Genomic DNA, 23,284 nt, shown 5'->3' on the forward strand with positions numbered 1-23,284 from the left:
TGAACGGGTTTGAGAATAAAAGTCAGGTCAGAGTTTTTCAGAAACTCAGCTCACCTTCTGATGCCAAAGTCAAATCATCCAACTCAGTGACATGAGTTTCAGAGCTGAGGCAGGAGTCAGTTAAAACTGTTGAACTTCTTAATAAGTGTTATGATCCTAATTGATGGTAAGACTAGACAAGTCAGATTCCAGAGTAAAACCTGTTTATTTTTAGACCATAAGTGTAACTTTTGCTTTCTGTTTACTTGCTGATCAGTCACTGATCATATTTCCAGTAGGATTCCCAATGTACATTAAACAAAAGAACATAGAAGTTTGTCACACAAAAGAAAACAAAAACACAAACTTCATTATTCTATAAAAGAACTATGTCAAAAAATCTTATTACAAATATCAGATAGATAGATTCAACCCTTTAACTCACAATAACCACCTACAAACTCTCAAACCTCAGTGAAGGACATCTTGTCTGCATTCTAAAGACCCTTCTTCTGTCAGTATGACTGTAATCAATTTCTTTTTTGGAAACATTCTGCATTCATTTGATGCTCCTTTTTGTGAATACATCTTCCTTGGACCCATTAATAAATTGCTAACACAACTCATTTATATCTTAACATAGGATCCTGAAACTCTTCTTCCATATCTTCTGTTTCCGAGAACTTTTCTTGTTGTGGCTCTTTAGCCACTCAAGACTGTTTTTCAGCCTAAACTGCTTTGGAAACTGGAAAACTGCACAACTGCTGATGCAGGCCTTTACTTTCTGAATGATCTGCTTCTCTCCAACTGAAAACCTACACATTGCCTTTCCAAAATAATTTGTTTATTGACCTGTTTACCTGTGTCATTGGATATCTTGTTGCTAAGCAATGGGGTGGTTATTTTTCTCTCCTCTACCCATGTTTCTAATGCATTGAATTATTCACCTCAACGGTATTTAAAGTCCTCATCTAAATGTGTGCAAGCAAACTTCCAGACAACACCACTCTAAGAACTCAAAAATGAAACTTAAATATATGTTCTTCCCTTCTTAACAATATAGAAATACAAATCAAACTCAAATGAACACATCAATTTTCCACCTTAGAACCCAAATTTCCAAGTAATAATATATATCATGAACACATAACATGAAATTGAAAGATGCAGCCTGAAAATGTAATTTCAGGGAAACAGATGGATCAGTTTATTTAGGCCTTGCGTACCCTGAAGTACAAAACAATTTGATTGGAAAAGACAAGCTCACAATATTTCAGGCTGTAACTCAAGAAGCCACAATTAGATGGGCAAAGACACTGGCAAGCCAAATGGCTTCAGTTAGGACAAGAGAAAAGCACTAGGATTGATACAGTGAAACATCAACAAAATAATGTACACCAAGCAAAAGGAAAGATGTACAAAGCTGTGGACAGTCGCACGAATTCACAGACAAAAAGATTTATGGATAAGCTACAGAGCATGTTGGTCTGCGAACAAAAACAGAGTTAATATTTCAAATTCGAAACGTCTCTTCTTCATAACTCAAACGGCCTCGATATGATGGCTTTTATGTTGTTTGCAAAGGAGTAACAGCAAATGGAACAGGTTGTGGGGTGTCCAGAGGAAAAGGGGGAGTGCTGACATTGGTAATGAAAATATAGAGATTTGAAATGGGTGTAAATGAAGGTCTGAAAAGGAGAAAATCTGTCTGCTGTGCTGAGAGCAGAAATGACAAGAGAAGAAATATGGAGGACAGAGATCACACTGTGAAGTTTTTTTTGTGGAATACTGAGACCTAGAGGCTGTAAAGCCTAAGGGGAAAATGTGATGTTGCTCCTACAGCTTAATGTTGAGCTGTAGAATGATGAGACTTGAGGGGAGGGGAGGACGCGTCTCGTCGTGGTATCCTGCTAGGAATGGTAAAGTGGTGGAGGAGGATCCTTTGAATGCAGAGACTGGTGGGATGGAAAGTTTGGACATGGGGAAACCTATCACTGATTGGAAAGGAGGAAACAGTGAGAGCATAAGTGTGGGTGATGAATCAAACAGTTGAGGGCCCAATCAATCACAGTGGGGAAATTCTTCGTTGAGGAAAAAGGAGACCATGTTGAAGGCACCCTGGTGGAAGTTGGCATCATCAGAACTGACAGAGATGGAAAAACTAGGAGAATGGAGTGGAATCCTTAAAAATCAAACTGTGAGGATGTATAGTCAAGATAACTGTGGGTCAGTGGCCTTGTAATTGATATTGGCAGACAGCCTATTCCTAGAAATAGAAACAGTGAAGTCAAGAAAGGACACAGTCCTGATGAAGGGTTTTGGCCTGAAACATTGACTTCCCAGCTCCTCGGATGCTGTCTGACCTGCTGTGCTTTTCCAGTTCCACATTTATGGACTCTAGCTTCCAGCATCTGCAGTCCTAACTGTCTGCAATTCGCTGGAACAAAGAATATTCCATATACCTCACAAAGCAACAATCATACCTGGGTATGGGTAGCCATATATGGGTAGCCATGACGATAACTTTAATTTGCAGAAAATGAGACGAGTTAATGTAAAAATTGTTTAAAATGAGAGTGAGCTCAGCAAGCGAAGGAGGGTGGTGGTGGATAAAGACTGTGCAGGTCTTTTTTCAAGGAAGAAGTGGAGAGCCTCCAGACCATTCTGATGGGGAATGTATATGTAGAGGAATTGCACATCAATGGTGAAGAGGTGGTGGCTAGGGCCAGAAAACTGGAAATTGTGAAACCCCAAAGTAAAGTGTCAAAATAAATCACAAATGTAAGTGGAAAGAGATTGAGAAGGAGAAGCAAAAATGTAGTCAAAACAGGAAGAAGTAAGAAGTCTGTGGGACGAGAACAGGCTGAACAGATGGGTCTGTCAAGATAGTCCTGTTTGTGGATTTTAGAAAGAAGGCAGAAGTGGGCTATGCTTGACTGGGACCTTTGAAACGGGAAGCTGTGCAAGGAAGAACTCCAGGGGAGATGAGGTCACTGGCAGTCTTGGAAATGTGTGGGGTAGAGAGAAGGAAGTGTCTGAGAGTTGGCTGTCAGCCTGCATAAGGTAAAGGTCAGCAAACTGAATGACACCAGCACTACCCTTCTAAACCGGTTTGATAGCAAAGTCAGGGTTAGCCCTGAGAGAATAGGATGCAGCAAATACAGAGGGAGACAGGTCAGATGGGTGAGGGGAGCAGATAAATTAAAGCAGCTATTGTCATGTTGTCAGTTCTCAATGAAGAGATCGGCTGCAGACAAAAGACCAAAGGGAGAGCTCTGGGTGGAGACAGATCTAAAGGGCCTTTGAGGTGGGCACAGGTTAGGGTTAGAGTCCTGACAAGTGAAATGGGCACTGAGGTGAGGACAACAGAAGAAAAAGTTTTGAAGAACTTTTTGACTGTAGGTGATGACAAATAAGATGAGTGAACTTCCAGGCCAGTTTGTAAGCTCTGTCTTAGCTGGATCTTCCACTTAATTATTATCTGTAGTACAAAATTAACCAAAATTTGCCTATTAAGTTAAATTGTGTTTAAATTAAGTTGATTCTGGACTATGAAGTATATTACCCAAGGAAGTACTTCATATTTGCTTTGTAGGATGCTTGTACACTAACAATTATTTTGCCTGCAACCATGAAATCTTATGGCTCCATTCTTTTAAGAAATAACTGGATTTCAGATATTTTCTGTTCAAAAATACAGTTACTGGTAGGAAACACTGATCATAATACTAGAGCTTTATTGAGCCAATTTCCTGTCTGGTAGTCTGATACATTGTGGTTTGTTATGTAGCTGCAATGTAACAATAAATGTAACACAGCCAGACATACATTCCCATACTAATTAGTACCTAACTCTTACATATAATGCAACAAAATAGCAACATCAATCTATTTTGTTTCAGTCCAGTGTGTAACCTGTCCACAAAAAATGTGTTTCCAACCTTTTGGAGGATTGGCCTGCCATCTCCAGAGATCAGAGACTGATCTCCCAAAGACAGCTCCAAACAATGTGATAGATCATGTGATGAAACCTCCAATAATAGCTTCAACTGAAGTCATGACCTGTAAATTATAAAGTATAGAGGAGAAAGAGTGGACAATGTGAGGCACATTGCTTCCAAAAATATGTTCCATTTGCAAGCTGTTTTTTATGGAACTGACGAGAAAATATTAAGCATTAAGGCATGATAGAAACCGTAACAAGATATTGCTCGCCACCTCTTGTGTGATGTTAAATATTCACCACAGGTGCAGTTGTTTCTTGCATGATACATTAGGTCATTGTGTGGAGATTGTTGAGGTGAACATGCTGCAATATTTAGACGAGATATTTCATTCCAAAGATATGCATTTTGATTCCAAAGTGATTCCCATTTTTGCATAAATAATGAATGCAATAACATGCACTTCTATTATCTATAAGTGAGTTTGAGACAGGGGCACAATACAACATAACGACAAAGATTTAAAAGCACATGATCATCTATGAAATTTTGCTAAGTTTCAGTTATTAAGCTGATTCAGTAAGTGCTGTTTAAGGGTTTTGTTCACAATTATAATAAACATGTTTTTCATGCTTCTAATGAGAGGTTGTGAACTGGCAGCTAGCATATGAAACATTGACCTGCTGTTATTTCTCCATAGATGTTAAATGGCTCACTGTGTACTTCCAACCTTTACTGATTTTATTTCCCGCCAGCTTTGGTAACATAATTCAAGGAATGGTACTTATGCTCCCTATGCCAATATCACTAAAGGACTGAACTGCCATGTGACTCTCAGAAGGTTGTATTCTAATAGAATGCAAGGTTGCCCCTCGTGCAGTGCATATTGAATCATTCCAGTCTGTTCAGTATAAAGGCCACGACAAAATTAGCAGTTTAAAGGTTTGGCAGCAGTTTGAGAACTAAATGTCTCTTCAGCTTTCAAAATAACAGTCATCACTGACCAAAAAGCACATAAGTCAGGGATTTGCAAATAATAAACTCATCCAGAAAAACACAAAATAGATCCTAAAACACAGTGCTCCCTCAAGAATTGTATGTACCAACTCACTGCTGAACCAACACTAAACACGCAAATAAGTAAAATGCCGTTGGGCTTTGCACATTCCTATGCTCGCATGCTTCTGAAGATGTGACAAATTTGCACCTTAACCATCTGCTTATACTGATGTATGACAGGGTGGTTATTCATTCCCCTCATCTCCACGGATACTGTCTGAGTGATACATGATGGTAGAGAGGCTGAAAATATGCAGTGAAGTAATTCCTGCCCACACCAATTACCATTTGGCTTAAGGAGTAACAATTGTTAAAGTAGAACCATTTGAAGTGCTATGGAAATATCTGACAACATCAATATAACTTTTAAAAATGAATTCTGATTTTTCATCAGAATTTTTTTTGGGTTAGTGGCCAAAAAGAAAAGTGCATAACTATTACAAATAAGTGATTACAGTTTAAAGCACCTTCCTACAATGGTGCCAATCAGTGTCCATTTATTGCCTTATTATCACGCATCTAGTGACTCAACGTTTCATTATTACAATGCACTGATATCTATAATTCTAGCTTGTGTTTCAGCCAACAGAATGTGGTCTTTGTTTTGTTACTCATAGAATTTGCAGTTACAAGTGCTGCTTACACATATCTCTGCTTTATATTATGCTTTGGGGTGTTTTTGTTTGCTTCATGGATTGCACTCACACAATGACCTTCCCTCAACCCAATGATTTATAGAAAATTATTTTGGCATGGAAGTTATTTCTTATTTGTCATTCAAGATGAAGCTCTGTGTTTGCCATCAATAGTATTTGGCGGAGTTCTGAGGAAGGGTCACTGGACACGAAACGTTAACTCTGATTTCTCTTCACAGATGTTGTCAGACCTGCTGAGCTTTTCTAGAAATTTCTGATTTTGTTTGTGTTTGGTAGAGTTCTGGTAGGTTTACAAGTGACCGCTAAGGCTAATTTGTACCCAGAATGAATAACCATCCTGTCACACATCAGTATAAGCAGATGATTAAGATGCAATTTTGTCACATCTGCAGGTGTGCTTTGGTCAAGCTTCTGGTCCTGGATTGCCTCTGTCCTGCATTTTCTCTGTACTTGTGATCTGCTTACTTTCGAAGGAGGCACATTCAATTTGGTTGTACCAGATGCAGTGATCCTGAACGTTCCCATTACTCAGCAATTATTGCCCACCTGTTGAGAAGCTGGTGGTGAAATATCATCTTGAACTGCTGCAGTCCATGTGGTGCAGGTACACAGATTTTATTACATGACCATCCCACCCCAGTTGTGATTGTAATAATATGGCACGTACTTGGCATGCCAGTTTGAGTGAGCACCTCAGTTTTTTGCATTTTGTCCTGCTGTCTCACCTTCAGAAACTTTGAAAAGTAGTTCAAGTAAAAGGTGTCAAGCTTCTTAGCCTGACATTAGTACACAATCTAAGCCTCACATGCAGAGAGCAGAGTGGGTAGGAGTGTTCCTCTGCAGACTTACTCATCTTCATTTCCTACTGCTGGGTGAAGTTTAAGAAGGATACAGTTGCTTTGCCAGTTCTTGTATGTTTCTCATCATCAGTTTGGACAGCTAGAGACAGCCAAGATAAGTGACGATATAAGCTGACAGCATCTTGCCAGAGGCTTTGAGATCCATATACAGCTTTAATAGAGCAGGCTGGTAAATTACTTCAGTATTCTTCATGGTGATCGTGAGGCTAAAGTTGGATTTATAGGAGGGCAAAACCATGTTACATTGCATTTCCAGCTCTGAGACGACAACAATCACTTGCAAGCAAGGAATCATTAAGTATGTCCTTTGCCTGGAGTCTTCTTAGCTAGAATGTCTAAAAGTTCAATGGAATTTGAAACATCTGCTCCCAATTTGGAAAGGGCTTGTTGAATGAGGTGGAAAGAAAATGTTCCTTGAAAATTTGGCTCTGCTTTGGCCAATTTTGTGCTCAGACACTCAACATCACTTTTACTATGAGCATAAGTTCAACTACAATGCAAAAATAAACCCCACCACATTACTGTCCGAAGTAACTGATACTAAGAAGTCATCATTCAAAGTCATGATCCTGAAATGATGAGCTAGGACACCATATATAAACAATCAATTGTTATTGAAAGCCCTATTTACTAATATTTCAGTAGAGGTTTTAGTCCTTTTTTTCAAAAATGGGTTATGGTGTCTGCTAAGCAAGTATAGAAATAAATGTACAATGGGGTAAGTCTCTACGTAACTGTGTCATGAAGTGTAATTTTAACACCCCGGCATTTAGCCTATTCTTACGTATTTTAACTTTTCTCCTATAGTGGTGTCTAATAGAAAGTTAAACCATGAAAAAAACATTTGGCACCTGTAAAAATTATTAAATGTTGCAATGATTGTAAACTTTCTAAAATAACCTTATCACATGCAATAAATCAATTGAAAATGTTTTACCATTGTTCCTGTAGTATTCTGCATATTGTAGTGTAATCCGAGAGAAACATTTAAAACGTATTTAAGTTGCTAACTTTCTGAAATCGTAGTGTCTATTACTCACCAACACTCCCAATCTATTGTAGTAAACTATTTATGAAATGTTGTCTATTTCTTATAAAGCATGCCGTACGATGAAAATTACCTCAAAGATCGCAAATACCATGTATAATCACAAACATATCATTTATAATGACCATTTATCAATAATTTTGGCTATACAGCATTGACTTTGGCTCGTAGCTACATTTAGAAACCATCTATCTGTGAAGAGCAGCTGTGTAGACTGTAGTGATGACCATTTTAAGTAAATTTCACTGTGTAAATTTATTGCAGTCCAGCAATAACCATGCAGGGCTCTAAACTGCAAAGCCTGTTCCTTAAAGCCAAGTGACTTGATGATTTGTATTGAATAATACAAACAATGCTCATAAAATTCTGGTGCCCTGAGTAAAAAATATAAGCCAAGCTTCAGACACATCCATTGCACTAACATAGTAAATTACATAGTTAGGCTGTCAGGCCAATGGTATAAGTTCAGTTGTAAGGTAATAATCAATAACCCATATTAGAGCTGTGGGATGAAAGTTAATTACATACATTGACATTGTGCATTTTTAATGAGTGGTATAGGGTAGAAGCCATATACTTTACATTAAGACTAGAAGGTGGTCATCAATTATACACAGAAGAATTATAAGCCACCATACAATTATACACATTGAGGTGGGAGGCTAAAATGAATGACACATGTTAGAGCTGTAAAATGATTTAATGCCAATTCATGATGATTGCATCATATGTTGCTGTGAACACTGTCACTCTAGTCTATATTCTGAAATGTGCCAAAATATTTTGAATCAAACAGATATCACTGCAATAAGAATATGCTTTTACCAAGAGACATCCAAGCATATAAATCAGTGGGGCAGATGTAGAATCAGGTCTATCATTCAACCTGAGACATATGCAGTATCACGACATGTGCTGAAACTGCCCAATGTCCCCTTACCGGTATGAGTCTGATTTTGAAGTGAATAGATTTGCAGTCGTAGATCGATTCAGCATTCATGACAAGGCCTTATCCGTAACAGGAGCTGTGCTTGCTAACCTACACCCACATCTAATTCAACAACCACAGGATTTTTTTTTAGAAGTATCATTTTTGTTTTCAAATAATTCCCAGGCTTTGCCTGTCCTGATCTCAGCAACCTCCTTCAGCCCTACAACACTTACAAATTTCTGCACTTCTCTATTTGTGAGTCTTCTACATACACAGTTTTCATCTCTTCTTCACTGGAGCTCATGCTCCTGGCCATCTAGAACTCAAGATGTGGAATGCTTTCCCTGAATCTCTCTGCACCTCAATCTGTCTGTCCTCCAATGACCTGCACCTTAGAATGCAACTCTTCAGTCAAGCACTAGGCCACCTGCCCTAATATAGTATTCTCTTAATTGGCTCAATGTCAAATTTTGTCTTATTACACTCTGATTAGTTAGAGGTGCAACATAATTGAAAATTATTGTTGCTACCTTCACCTGCAGATCACGATGATTGTGTGTAGTGACTCAGAAGAAACAGAGAGTTCAATATATGTAACTGAAGCTGCATTAACGTAAGACTGCCTTCCTTGTGCAGCCAGGTACATACAAAAACTGGTGCATTAGTTCAATAACTAGTCTGAAAAGCACAGTGTAAATGGATAGTGGGCATCTCTGCTCTCAAACATTTGAATAGAGGATAATTGATTCTTTCCAGCAGCCCACCACATTGTGCATGGGTTGTGCTGCACATTGTGAACTTACAGGGCTGTTGCCAAAGTACCATAAATCAAAAAGGACTCAGTGGATGCAGGCTGAATATTAAGAGGAACACGGTACCTGAGTAGGCATCATCTTTCTACATGGCTGCATTTAAAGTGAGACTTTACCTACCAGTAGCATTGCTGAGCTTGAATGAAACCATCTTGTCAGGGATATTACAAACATTTCTGACTGATGCAATGCAACTATAATTCGCATAATCCAGAGGACGTAGATTCTTCAATTTCAGGATCTTTATTTCACCCTGTTTAAAAAACAGTAATTGAGTAAAAATATATTTTTTGTAATGTAATATTGAATGAACAATCCACTTATTGCAAAAGTACCCCAAAAGGTAGCAACATACAATGGTGAGTAAAACTTAAAACTCAATGACCCAAACTTTTGAATAGGTGATATTATTTCATGAAATGATGTAACAATAGTCAAGATTCTTGTAACTGAACCTGTTTGATATCTTGGGCTTGGCTTTAAGTTATACAGCAAACTTGACAGGGTAGAAAATGTGAAATATTTACAGTGAGGAAGAAAGCGCAGCCTACACTTCAACTGATTAGATTTCAGTTTTCAAAGGAGATGTGATCATCGGTTGAAATTGTGGTGATCTTAAACTTGAATTTGACCTCAGTTGAGGTCACTAACGCAAATTACAAGCAAAGCAGGCTGAACACATTTTTAATAACTGATATGATCCAGAGTCATATTTTTCTTTTTGAGGGAAACAGATTTACACTTCAACCATCTTAGTAATTACTGTGCTTCAATTGCTGATGTTAGCCTGAACAAGAGGATTCTACCTTCTAAGTTATCTTCTAAAATCAAATGATTGAACCAAATAATCTGACAGTGAAATACAAATGAAAGCTCTTGTCAAATTTAGGACAGCATGAGACCCTAATACATTTCATCTTCAGTCTCATATTTTAACCATGCAATTAATCCTCAATTTATTCATATCATTTTAATGTTGCTTTGATTATAACAGCTGTATTCGATGACCAGCTAGTATTCATGTCTCATTTTCTTTTCTTTTACTGAACTATAAATTTCCCTACATTCAAATGTCTATTTAAATTTCAACATGATCTTAAAAGGCAGGTGGTGAAATAACAGTTTTTCTTCTTTTTTGAACTTTTATCCCATGATGAAAAGGGAACACTTAACCTAGAGTAGATATCTGACCACTTCTGGGTATTAAAAGTTGAATATACTAGCATTAGAACATAGCACATTCAACTAAGTATTTTACTACTTTATGATCAATTCGTAGACTTCAAATTATTTTTGCATGTCAGTGTTCAGTTCTCAAGTACAGTATGTAAATATCTTTTCAAGAATTTAAGTACCATTATTTTTCTGTGTGTGTATGTTTTTGAATCAGTACTTACACATTTTGTGCTAGAATATACAAGTCATTATAGTGGATTGGCAAAAGTACATTAACAAAACTTCTTTAATGATCTCAAACTGAAATTGGTTAACAATGGGAGGTATACTAAGCAGCAAATCCTGGTTTGAATTAAAATTAAATTGAAATAACAATTGTAAGCAGATACATAGATTCAAGTGTGTAGATTTGCAGTTGCTGCCTGTTTTGAACAGCAATGTATGTGCCAGATAATTATCACAATCAAATCGAAATTCAGGATCATGCTTTCAGTCTTTAGTGACATAGAAGATTTAAGCCTCAAGATCCTTCTGATCTTTTGGGTTTAAGCAGGTGATATCAGAGAAGTTACCTCCGGGATAACTGGCTTGTAGCAACCAAGCATTCATAGTAGTGTCAACTTTGGATCCTTCAATGTCAGATCTTCTATCATTGTAAAGCAAAACTCAGCAAGCATTGGATTTTTCACCTACTAATAGGGAATGTGAGCTGGGATTAGACCATCATGAGACAGGCTAGTTTTAGCCTCCAGCCGATTGTGATGCTGCAATGCTAATCCTTCTTAGTATGAGAGGAACTGCATTTTCAATATCTTAAAATGAGTGATTACTGAGTTAGCTGATGCATGATCAGTACATTCATTTCCAGATATTACTCTCTGGATATTCCAAAATTCCTTAAATTCAGGGAAGGTTCCAGGTTGGAAAATAGTGAATGTAACTCCTTTATTCACAATGCAAGGAATACGGAAGTCTGGAAATTACAGGCCAGTTAACTTAAAGTCCATTACGGAGAACATGTTAAAAACTTTAATGAAAGATGTTGTAATAGGACGCTTAGAAAAATTCAAGGTAATCAGGCAGACTCAATATAGTTTTGTGAAAGGGAAGTCATGTTTACCCAATTTATTGGAATTCTTTGAATAACTAACACATTGATAAAGGACAATTGGTGGATGTACTGTACTTAGGTTGCCAGAAAACATTTCATGAAGTGCTTCATTAAAGGTTATTGTGAAAAATAAAAGTTCACAGTAAAAGTGTAACATATTGGTATGGATGGAAGATTGGCTAGCAAACAGAAAACAGACTATGGACAAAAAAGTCATTTTCTGGTTGACAAGATGTAAAGAATGGTGCCTCAGGGATCAGTGCTTGAGCCCCAACTTTTTAAAACTTATATAAATGATTTCACTGAAGGGAACTAGGTATGATTGCCACATTTGCTGATGACAAAATGATAAGCTGGAAAGTAAGATTTGAAGAGGACATAAGGAGCCTACAACAGGGACACAAACATGGAGCTTAAATGAGTAGGTAATGACCAGGCGAATGGAGTATGCCTCATGTCTATATCAACCAACAAACACCAAACCTCATGAATTCCTTTTACCTGCACTTGGCCCATAGCCTAATATATCCCGGCCTCTTGAGTGCTTGTCCAGCTGCTTCTTGAATGTTGCAAGAGTACCTGCCTCTACCACCCTCTCAGGTAGCACATTCTATATTTCTACCACCCTCTGTATGAAAACACTTTTCTTCAGTTAGCAAGTTAGGGAAGAACTTGTGTGACCCTCAGCAGAGATGTTTGTATCATCAACAGTTACAGGTGAGGTGCCGGAGGACTGGAGGTTGGCTAATGTTGTGCCTTTATTTAAGAAAGGCTGTAAGGTGAAGCCTGGGAACTATAGATAAGGTGAATGACAGGTGTCTTCTCCTTAGGGTGGGGAATTTCAAGACGAGGAGGCATATTTTTAAGGTGAAGGGAGAAAGGTATAAAAAAGGCAGAAGGGGCAACTTTTTTACATAGAGAATGGTTCATGTGTGGAATGAACTTCTAGAGGAATTGGTAGATGTGGGTACAGTTACAGCATTTAAAAGACATTTGAATAAGTAATGAATAAGAAATATTTGGAGGGATATGAGCCAAGCGCAGGCAGATGGGATTTGTTTAGTTTGGGAATGTGGTAGCGTGGAATGGTTGGACAGAAGGGTCTGTTACCATGCTGTATGACTCTATAATGCTATCTCCTTCCAATAAATCTGTGGTGACTATTCTTGATCAATCCTTGCCTTTCCAATTGTTTATTAATCCCTTCTCTCAAAATTTTTTCCAATGATTTTCCTCCCAGACATCAGACTAACTGCTCTCTAATTACCTAGAGTATCCCTACTGCCCTTCTTGAATACAAGAACCGCATTAACTATCCTCCAATTATCTGGCACTTTACCTGTGGCCGGTGAAGCATTAAATATCTCTGCCAGGGCCCCAGCAATCTCCTCCCTTGCCTCCCAAAGCAACCTGTGATTAAATCTCTTCAGGCCCTGGGGATTTATGCACCTTTATGCCAGCTAAAACATTTAATACCTCCTCCTTATTAATGTTAAACATGTTCTAGAAATTCACTGTCTCAACTGAAGTCTCCAGCTACAATGTCTTTCTCTTCTGTCAATACAGATAAGAAGTGTTCATTTAAGAATTGACCCATGTCCATTGGCTCCAAACACAGATTGCTCCTTTGGTCTCTAATAAGCCCCACTTTTTCCCTGGTAATCTTTTACTCTTAACATACGTACAAAATGGCTTGTGGTTTTTCTTATTCCTATCTCCCAAAGTTATTTCATGGCCTCTTTCTCGTGTCCTAATTTTTTTTTAAGCACCCTCCATACACTCTATACTTCTGAATGCCAGCCCTGTTTTTAATGGTCTGTACACGACATATGCTTTCTTCTTCATCAAACTCTCAATATTCCTTGTTGTCCAGGATTCCCCGGACCTCTGCCCTTGCCCTTCACTCTTCAATCCACACTGGCCTGACTCTCAATATGCTTCTTTTAGAAGAGTCCCATCTCCAAATTAAGACTTACCTGAAAGTAACTGTTCCAAGTCTATATTCGCCAGATCCTGTCTAATGACATTAAAATTGACCTTCTCCAATTTATACGCTTAACTTCTGCACTATCCTTAAGGACTTTGAAACTGATAGAGTTATGGTCACTAACCCCATGCTCAGCCTTTGATACTTCAACTACTTTTTCTTTTAGAATCCCTACAGTGTGGAAACAGGTCCTTTCAGCCCAACAAGTCCACACCAACCCTCCGAACAACATCCCACCCAGACCCATCCCCCCTACCCTTTCCCTGTAACTCTGCATTTCCCATGGCTAACACATATAATCTAAACATCCCTGAACACTACGGGCAATTTAGCACGGCCAACCTACCTAACCTGCACATCTTTGGATTGTGGGAAGAAACCAGAGCACCTGGAGGAAACTCATGCAGACATGGGGAGAATGTGCAAACTCCACGCAGACAGACGGCCGAGAGTGGAAGCAAACCTGAACTTGACCAGATTCATTCCCTATGATTAGGTGTAGCACTGCCCCATCTCTATGACAAACTACGTAGTGACAGAAGAAGCTCTCCTGGATACACTTTAAAAATTCCACCTCGGCCAGTCCTTTCGTACGAAGGTGATCCCAGTTAATATTAGCAAAGTTGAAATCCCCTACTACTATAACTGTATTCCTCTCACACCTTTCTGTGACTTGTCTACATATCTGCTTCTCACTCTCCCTCTGACCATTAGGAGACCTTTAGCATAATCCCAACAATTTGATTACTCTTTTTTCATTTCTAAGCTCTACTGAGATGGCCTGATTTGAAAAGCCTTTTAAGACATTCTTCCTCTTTCTGCAGTGAAGATTTCCTTTATCAATAATGCCATGCCTCCACCTCTCTTACACCCACCCCCTAACATGCCTGAAACTTCTCTTCCTTAAACTACGTCTGAGTGAATGCAACAATGTCATATTCTCACATGCTGATCAATGTTCTAAGTTCGTCTGCCTTACCAATCAAGCTCTTTGCATTAAAATATTAACAATTTAGCTTTCCCATTCTCTCGTGTGCCTTATCATGGACATATCATCTCTGTCTACTGAACTATCCTAGTATTCCTGAAATATCTGATTGGATATTGCTTCTAACCTTACATCTTCTGTGTGTCAAATTAGTTTAAAATCCTCCCTAACAGCTTGGGCAAACCTCCCAGAAAGGATATTGGACCCATTCTGGTCCACCTTGTACAAGTCTTACTGACCCTAGAAACTCTTCCAAAAATCTAAGGGTCTCCCTCCTACACCATCACTTTTAGCCATGAGTTCAGGTGATCTTTCTTCTTATTCTCATACTCAGAGGCATCTGACTCTAGAAGTAATCCGAGATTACAATCTTTGTACTCTTCCTCTTTAATCTATTACCTATTTCTCCAACTTTCTCTTGCACGATCTAATTTCTTTTTTTAATCCATATTGTTGGTACTGACATGTGCCAAGGCTGTTGGCTGTTCACCCTCCCCCTCCAGAATGCCCTGCAGCTGCCCTAAGACGTCCCTGATGCTGACATCAGGGAGGCAACATACCCCATTTGGGAAATCCACACAACTGCCTATCAGCTCCCCTTACAATCACGTCCTCAACCACTAAAGCTCTCCAGTTTTTTCCCTCCCCTGCTGTGCAGCAGAGCCAACCATGATGCCACAAACTTGGCTGACACCCCTTTCCCCAACAGTATCCAACATGGTATATCTGTTTGAGACAGGATGGCCACAGGAGACTCATCTACTGCCTGTGCACGCTTGCTTATCTTCCTGGTGGTCACCCAACATTTTTCTGCTTTTAATAGTGGTGTGACCAGCTTGCTAAACATGTTATGCACAATGTTCTTGACATCGTGGATGCTCCATAGTGAGTCCATCTGCAGCTCCATGCAGTCAATCAGGAGTTGCAGATGAACACATTTCCTGCATATGTGGTCACCATGGACACTGGAAGTGTCCCCAATTTCCCACATGTGAAAAAATATTGGAGTGAGTGGGAACATGAAATAATCAACTCAGGTATGATCTTATTGAATGGCAGGGCAAAACTGAAGGTCTGACTGGCATAACCCAACCCATATGTTTTGAGTTTGTAAAGGAACAGAAAACTCTGGGAACACTTAACAAGTCACTCATGATCTCTGAAGAAAAGATGATTGAGTTAATGTTTGAGATCGATGACCATTTGACAGTTATCAGAAAGGACAATCAACCTGAATTGTTTACCCAATGTTACTCTCTACGGAGGCTATGGAAGTGTCAATTTTGTTTCTATTTCATTCTTTTCAGTGTCTGCGGTATAATACTTCTAGACTTGTCTGACTGTTCATTTGCACTATTTATGATTAATCTGTGTGCTGGGCAATCCCAAAAGCAAAAAGCCCAAAGCATAAGAATGGATATTTCAGTGGCACTTGGAAATAAAGCTCATGTTACACACATAAAACTTACATAATATAAATATAAAACACAACAATTGGCTCTGACTGACTTGTGCCTTTTGGGGAGTTAGTAAATGAATTAATTCTTCGCCTCTGAACTGCTCTTGTAGCCATGTTATTTACATGCCATGCACAGGTCAGTTTCTGGTCAATGGAAAGCCTGCAGATATTGATGGTGGGTGTTTCAAAGATGTAGATGCCCTTGAATGTCAAGAGGAGATGGTCATTTCCTACGACTTACATGGCATGAATGTATAGTGCTCCTTATTAGCCCAAGCTTGAACTTGGGGTATTGTTGTGTGACGGCAGAGATTGCTTTATTATGTGAGAACCCATAATAGGACTGAACCGAACAGCAAACATTCCCGTTCTGGTTATATGATAGACAAAATGCCATTGATGAAGTAGCTAAAGATGATCGGACCTACGGCACTGCTCAGATGACCTCCTGAACCAATATTCTGAGGTTGAGATGGTTGGCTTCCACCAATCACAACCATCTTCCTCCATGCTAGATATTGGGGTATTCAATTGGTCCTCATTGATTAAAAGGACTGAATTCCAGAAGAAGAGTAAGTATGTGATTTTGTTGTAAATGTTGAGCTTTTCCACTCTTAGCCCCCAAAGTGGACAACCTCACATTTTTTCCACATTATACTCCATCTTCCACATTTGTGTCCACTCAAAAGGGACTTTGCTGGCTGTGTTACGCCTTCACAAAATTGAGGTCGCTGAGAACCTTGCTCCTGCCATTAGTTATAGTAAAACAAAAAACTGCAGATGCTGATGCTCTGAAACAAAAACAGAAACTGCTGACAAAACTCAGCAAGTCTGGCAGTATCTGTTGGGAGAAAGCAAAGTTAATGTTTTGAGTCCCATGACTCTTCATGATAATCCTACCATTAGTTGTTTAATTGTCTAGTACCACACACAACTGTCCATAGCGAAACTGCAGAGCTTTAATCAGTTCTGCTGGTTGCAGCATCATTTTGCTCTAACTACCTCATGATGCCTCCATTGCTTTCGGAGGATGTTTCCTCTTGTGGAAATGTCTAGAACAAGGAGGACAGGAAGTGCCAGATTTTCTGAGGAGTAGCAATCTCATGCAGGTTGCCACTTTGCCCCTTCTTTTTCCAAAGGAAAGGAGGGAGCTCCATATTCCCGAGAGGAGATTCTGATCAGGGTACCTTCCAAAATGCAGAGCTGTGCTTTCATTCTGTCAGTTCTTTTATAGTACAGACCTACAGGGGAAAATAAACCAGAGGGCCTTTCACAGCAGTGAGCTGTCATACTCAGGAATGTAAACATCCAAAATCATAGGCAGACTCATTGACAGCTGTTGTTAAAACATAAGCACATATTAAAGTGTGAGGATATAGTGATTAAAGGACAAGGTGCCAGCTGGTAGGAGGTAGCCTGCCAGATGGATAGGATGCCAAGTGCAAGCTCACAAGGGGGGCAGGAAGTGATACAACGGTGAGAGTGGGTATTGGGTTTGGGTGGTTGCTGGGATCCAGCAGCAGGGTAAGGAGTTTTGAGGACAGAATGGGAAAGGAGGCAGCATGTCCACCTGCAGGGGTGGGGGAGGGTGCGAGGTACAGAGTAAGGCAAGTGATGGTCGGGTATGGTGGAGGGCAAGGGGGTCGCTGAGGTGCAGAGAACAACAATTTCATCAGGGTTGGTGGAATGCACATCTTCCGGGGGAGATGCAGTTGAGGGTGTGTGAGGTAAGTATGGAGTCAGCTGAACAGCTATCAAGAAGTTAGACTATAGGTTTAATCATCCTATTTTTCCTCAGTGTCGGTTTCCTTCATTTTATCAGAACCATCTGAATTCTTTGATTTAAATGGAGACTTTTGGTGGATTGCAGGTAGAAACGATTGCAGTGGAATCTTCAAAATCCTGGGCAATTCCATAAAATATAGGAACAGAAATAGGCCATTTCAACCCATTGAGTGTCTGCCATTCAATGACATCATGGATAATCTGATAATTCTCAACTCCACTTTTCTACCTATCCCTCATAACCTTGATTCAGTTAGTTGTTAGAAATTTGACAGTCTCAGCCTTGAATATACTTATCAAACCAACCCAGATGGCCCTCTGCAGTAAAGAATTCCATAGATTCGCAGCCCTCAGAGAAGAAATTTCTCCTGACCTCTGTGTTAAATGTGGGACCCTTTATTCAGAAAGTATGCCCTCTGGCCCTAAACTCTCCCACAAGGGCAAACTTTTTACAAGCACCCTCTCAAGTCCCTTAAGAAAAATGTATGTTTTGGTAAAGTCACCTCTCATTCTTGTACTAATATGGGGATTCCAAAGGGTCCCCATGTGTAACTGAACTCAACTGGAATAACAACTGCCTAACCATCCAGAAAATCTGGGCCAATGTAAAAATTTTAGAAGAAGAGGAGGGAATTTCTTCCTGTCATGTGTTCAAATGTTTGAAACTCTCTTACCCAGAGTGCAGTTGAGACAGAGTCCTTTTTTTTTAAGGCAGAGATAGATAGATTCTTAATTAACAGGGGAGTTAAATCTTACTAGGGCTAGGTTAGAAGGTAGAGTTGCTGCCACGATCGGATCAGCCATAATCTCATTGAATGGCAAAGCAGGTTTGAGGAGCAAAATGAGTTTATGAATTATGAAAAATATAGTTCTCCTGCAAATGTTGGCTCACAGCACCCAATGATACTCAGGTTTTTCAGTTTTAAACTATTATAAACTGTTATGAATCTGTCTCATCCAGTACTCCAATTCTGAGGAAGGGTCACTGGACCGGACACATTGCCTCTGCTTTCTCTCCATAGATGCTGCTCGACCTGCTGACTTTTTCGCAGCAATTTCTATTTAAGTTTCACATTTCCAGCATCTGCAGTTTCTGTGTACCTTGGTCATATCACATCTGATACCTAAGTCAATGGTGACGCTTGCCCTATCATATTCTCATTTGATATACCAGGGGGACTTGCTTGACAATTTTAGAGGACAGCTAAGCGTCAACTACAATGCCACGCATTTCAGATTACACATAGGCCAGAACAGATAAAGATTTTCTTTACTCATTAATGACCAGATTGACTTATAATGTCACTCTCATCCTGAGACTAGCTTTCTATTCCAGATTTCTTAAAGTTAATTGTATTTCAATTTCCTTAGCTGCTTTGGTGGGATTTGAAATCATGTTTCTAGAGCATTCATCCAGGCCTCTGCATTAATGGCTAAATTACGTTATCACTATGCTACCCTTCTCACTTTCAGTTTAAAAAAAACAGTAAAGTAAGAAATGCATTAATAAAGACCCTTCCATAATCTCAGGTCATCACAAAACAATTGACACACAGTAAAGTATCTTTTGAAGTGTAGTCAGTGTTGTAACATAGGAAGTGAGGAAGTCAATTTCCACAATGCACACTCCCACAAACAGCAATGTGATAATGGCAAGATAATCTGCCTGTGTGATATTGATTGAAGGGGATACAGGGAAATCTCTCTTGGCTGTTCAATATAATGCCACAGCAACTTTTACTTTTAACTGAGGGAGCAAATGTATTAGTGGTTTAATATCACATCTGAAAAACATACCTCTGACTATGCAAAATTCCTTCAGTAGTGCCCTGGAGTGTCAAACTATATTTCCTTGCTCTCGTCATCAAATGAACCTTCAACTTACATCCTTGTGATTCAGCCATTGGAGTACTACCCATTGAACTATGGCTAACACAATTTGCAGTCTTACTTCATCCTGAACTGTTGATAATTCAAGGACATGTTAGGACTAACAGCCCAGTTTCATGAGCATTTTTTAAAAATGTAAAAATTTTGTTCCAAAGTTGGTATGATAGTTGATATCAATTTAATTTGCAGCATCATCTACTAAGAAATTAATTTTTAGGATGAATATTGAAGTAGATAATGAAACCTGCAAGGATTTGTATTCTCAAATTCAATTAAACCATCAGGTGAACAGGAGGAATTTTCTCTCTACTTTGGTGAAGGCGGCTGCAGGTAATTCTTCAGCTCAAACATCAACTTTTTTTTATTATCAATAACTTTGCACCTTTTTAATGTTAATTCAACTATCAAAACAACAAAAGCAATTGTAATTACACATTAATCCAATTTACCATATCACTTCATCTGTGATAAATGTAAGTGTAGAGTTTGAACTGTAAAATAGATTTAGTAGACAGTGACTTCTGGAAGCAGATGTTTTTTCTTTAATTAGGAATAGTGGCAAAAGCAGACAGCTGGAGCACGCTTGAGCAAGTTGTCTGATGTTGCGACTTTGGGTGAAGCAAAACCCTGCAGTTTCCCTGAAATTATAATGGTGGGATATTTCTTTCAGTTAATATTATCTAAAATTCAGATGGGCAACCTGCGCTGAGAATGCTAGAATGTTTATAGTACTTCCTTTTACTATTCATCTCCTGAAATCAATAGTAAAATTCAACACATTTGTGGCACAACAATAAGACACACTTTACTCCTATCCTTTCAAATGGACAAATCGGTATTACGAAGGGTCCAATTGTTTTTATGTTTCATAAATTAAATTCAATAGCTAGTGACGGTTGAACAACGTTTAGAAAATCCTATAGCTATAGTTGTACAAATGCTGAAAGAGAGCTGCTCCATCTGTCTGTTCATCTGCTCCAGGCCATTACCACAATCTGAGGCTTTTATCATTATACAATTAAGTGGACAGACCTTGGGTCAAAGAGGATGCATTAATCTTGGATCACTTGAGCATACTGTTGTTAGAAAACATATCTCTCTGATTAGTGACACAGCTTGATCTTGTCACAAAATTGGTGCCATGGAGAAAAAATGGGGTGGGAGGTGTGCAAAATCTGCAGTTATGTGAAATGCTTCCATCAGCACAATTTACTATTAATCAGCATGCTGTGATTAGACCAGTTAGAAGAGCGTTAGTAAAATAAATGCAAATTCAAAAGTTTTGCTTTTTGCATTTTATATTAAAAATAGATAATTAAAGTATATTTTAACAAGAAATATTTAAAATTTTACATGTGATATCAGAGGACTTCCATATTGCACTATTTCACCAGCAATATCAGCTTTATTCATTTAATTTGTTATATCTTAATTTGCATCAAAAGTTTTGTTGTGTGGCAGATTGTCCATGTGCAAATACTCCTTATGCAGACATTCTGGAGACTGGCTGAACTATCAAAAAGTGATCGTGGAGGAAGAGTGCAGTTAGATTATGCTCCTGAGCCATTACCCCAAAGTTTAAGCCAATTTGGAATGCATCATACTGGGATGCATTTTCAACCAGACCATTGACAAGCAAGTCACATCTGCTATATTACTACAAATCAAATGAGATTCAGTTACTTTGTTCAGACATTGACAACAAGATTTATAATGTACCTGGGTAAAAAAGGGTTCATAGATCTCAATTCCCTTGTCTGATCCCTGTGATAGAATTTCTCTTCCTCGACGCCAACTGTATCGGACAGGGGGATTTGAATTGACTGAACACCTAAGGAACACAGTTCTTTCAAAGTAAAACAATTCCTTTGCTTCACCTATACTGTGATGTATCGTCAGTACAGGATCATCCAAATCTGCAAAAGACAAAAAGAAAAATCTTCAGTTGAGTTGCACAACTTTTAATATCCATCATTTTTAATACTGTTTATGGAATTTGTATCGGAAATATTAGGTGAAGTGTTAGCTACAGCATCAGAAGCGGAGTACTCATTTAACTTCCCGATGACATAAACTGATGGGGGACATATCATTATGTTTTTCTGCTACTCAGTTTTATGAAATTTGTGTTTAAGGTTACTAATGTCAATGGCAAGAAACATTTTCTATTTGTTTCGAATCCTGTCAACAACAAACATTCTCAGGGAGTGACCAACTTTCCCTCAACTCTGTCAAAGTGTCTCAGTCTCAATTCCTGAGAAGTGCTCATGTCTGCGTCAGTCTAAGATTAAGTGCTCCGTGGCCTTTCTAAGCATATTTTTCAATTTAGATTTGATCAACATTCAAGTAAAGGTAGATTTTGCTGTAAGACATAGTCACTAGATTTAGGCAGTTCAAACTGGACCCTAAGAGGCTGTAACTAAGAGAGAGATTGAAATCAATGAGAATGCACAACTAATACAAACTGTAGGCATGAGCAACCTGGAGCTAATAGGCTGTTTTAACGCCATGCAGGTTCTACATAAGTTAAAATTTCACCCAGTGAAGAGGAGTTTTAACTGACCCTACCTTCATCCAAATGCATGTATTTGTGTCATAGCATGAACAGAAAATATCTCAAGTATGAAGGTAACATGTCCCAAAGCTTCCAAAACTTCCAATTTTGATAGCAGGTGACTGACCAACCTATTGCTGGAAAGTGGGTTGGTCATGGAGCTTCTTTTTCTTGCTCCAACGTTAAGTGGTGCCTGCTTGGGTTTTCCAGATCTCAGAAAATTCCAGAACTAAGGTAGGAATAAACTCCTGCAAAAAATAAGCAAGGTCTTTGCCAGCACTGCTTGTATTCAAGGAGGAGGATTGCTTCCCACTGTCCCACCAGGGACACCTTTCTATGTTCACAGCAATCAAACCGTTGTTCATGAATCAATGTTCTCCTGATGTCTACTTTGACCTGATATCCTCTCTTACAGCTCCCCTGTCATTTACAGAAATATCACAACCACTCCTCTTTGATCTTCAAGCCTTGTTGAAATCTTCTCTCCTCTTCCTCTGATTTCCCCAAGAAGTTTGTTGATGCCCCTCAATATCCACTGTCTCCCTGCTTCTGCCTGCTGTAGCCAGATGCTGAGGACCAACCTGCCCAACAGCTAACCAACAATCAGGCTGACTAAATTGAATCATAGAGTCATAGAGATGTACAGCACAGAAACAGAACCTTGCCAACCAGATATCCTCAATTAATCTCATCCCATTTGCCATGTTTAGCCCATTTCCCTCTAAACTCTTCACATTCTTGTACCCAGATGGAATCATACCAGCCTCCATCACTTCCTCCGGTACCTGATTCCATACACACAACACCCTCTGTGTGAAAAAGTTACCCTTCATGTCCTTTTTAAATTATTCCCCTTAAAGCTATGCCCTCTAGTTTGGATTCTTTACACTGGGAAAAAGACCTTGGCTATTCAGCCTTTCTAAACTCCTCATGATTTTATCAACCTCTGTAAGGTCCCTGGGAAACTGATTCCAAAAATACTAATCATGCCCTGCAGTTAAATTTGTCATGATCTCAGAGAATACAAGTTTCCCAACGACTAAAC

At 39.0% G+C, this 23,284-nt stretch overlaps 1 protein-coding gene across 1 annotated transcript in view; it reads right to left on the minus strand.

Annotated features, from left to right (window-relative positions):
- Nucleotides 1–23,284, minus strand: part of mdga2a (MAM domain containing glycosylphosphatidylinositol anchor 2a) — a 570,544-nt gene that overhangs the window by 484,872 nt on the left and 62,388 nt on the right. The window contains exons 4-5 of the mRNA XM_048600082.1: nt 21,405–21,601; nt 9,410–9,542 (exon numbers count right to left, since the gene is read on the minus strand). Of these exons, the coding sequence (XP_048456039.1) occupies nt 9,410–9,542; nt 21,405–21,601 (330 nt within the window). The remainder of the gene's footprint in view (nt 1–9,409; nt 9,543–21,404; nt 21,602–23,284) is intronic.

Source organism: Rhincodon typus, chromosome 8 (assembly GCF_021869965.1).
Source record: "Rhincodon typus isolate 14 chromosome 8, sRhiTyp1.1, whole genome shotgun sequence".
Lineage (NCBI taxonomy): Eukaryota > Metazoa > Chordata > Chondrichthyes > Orectolobiformes > Rhincodontidae > Rhincodon > Rhincodon typus.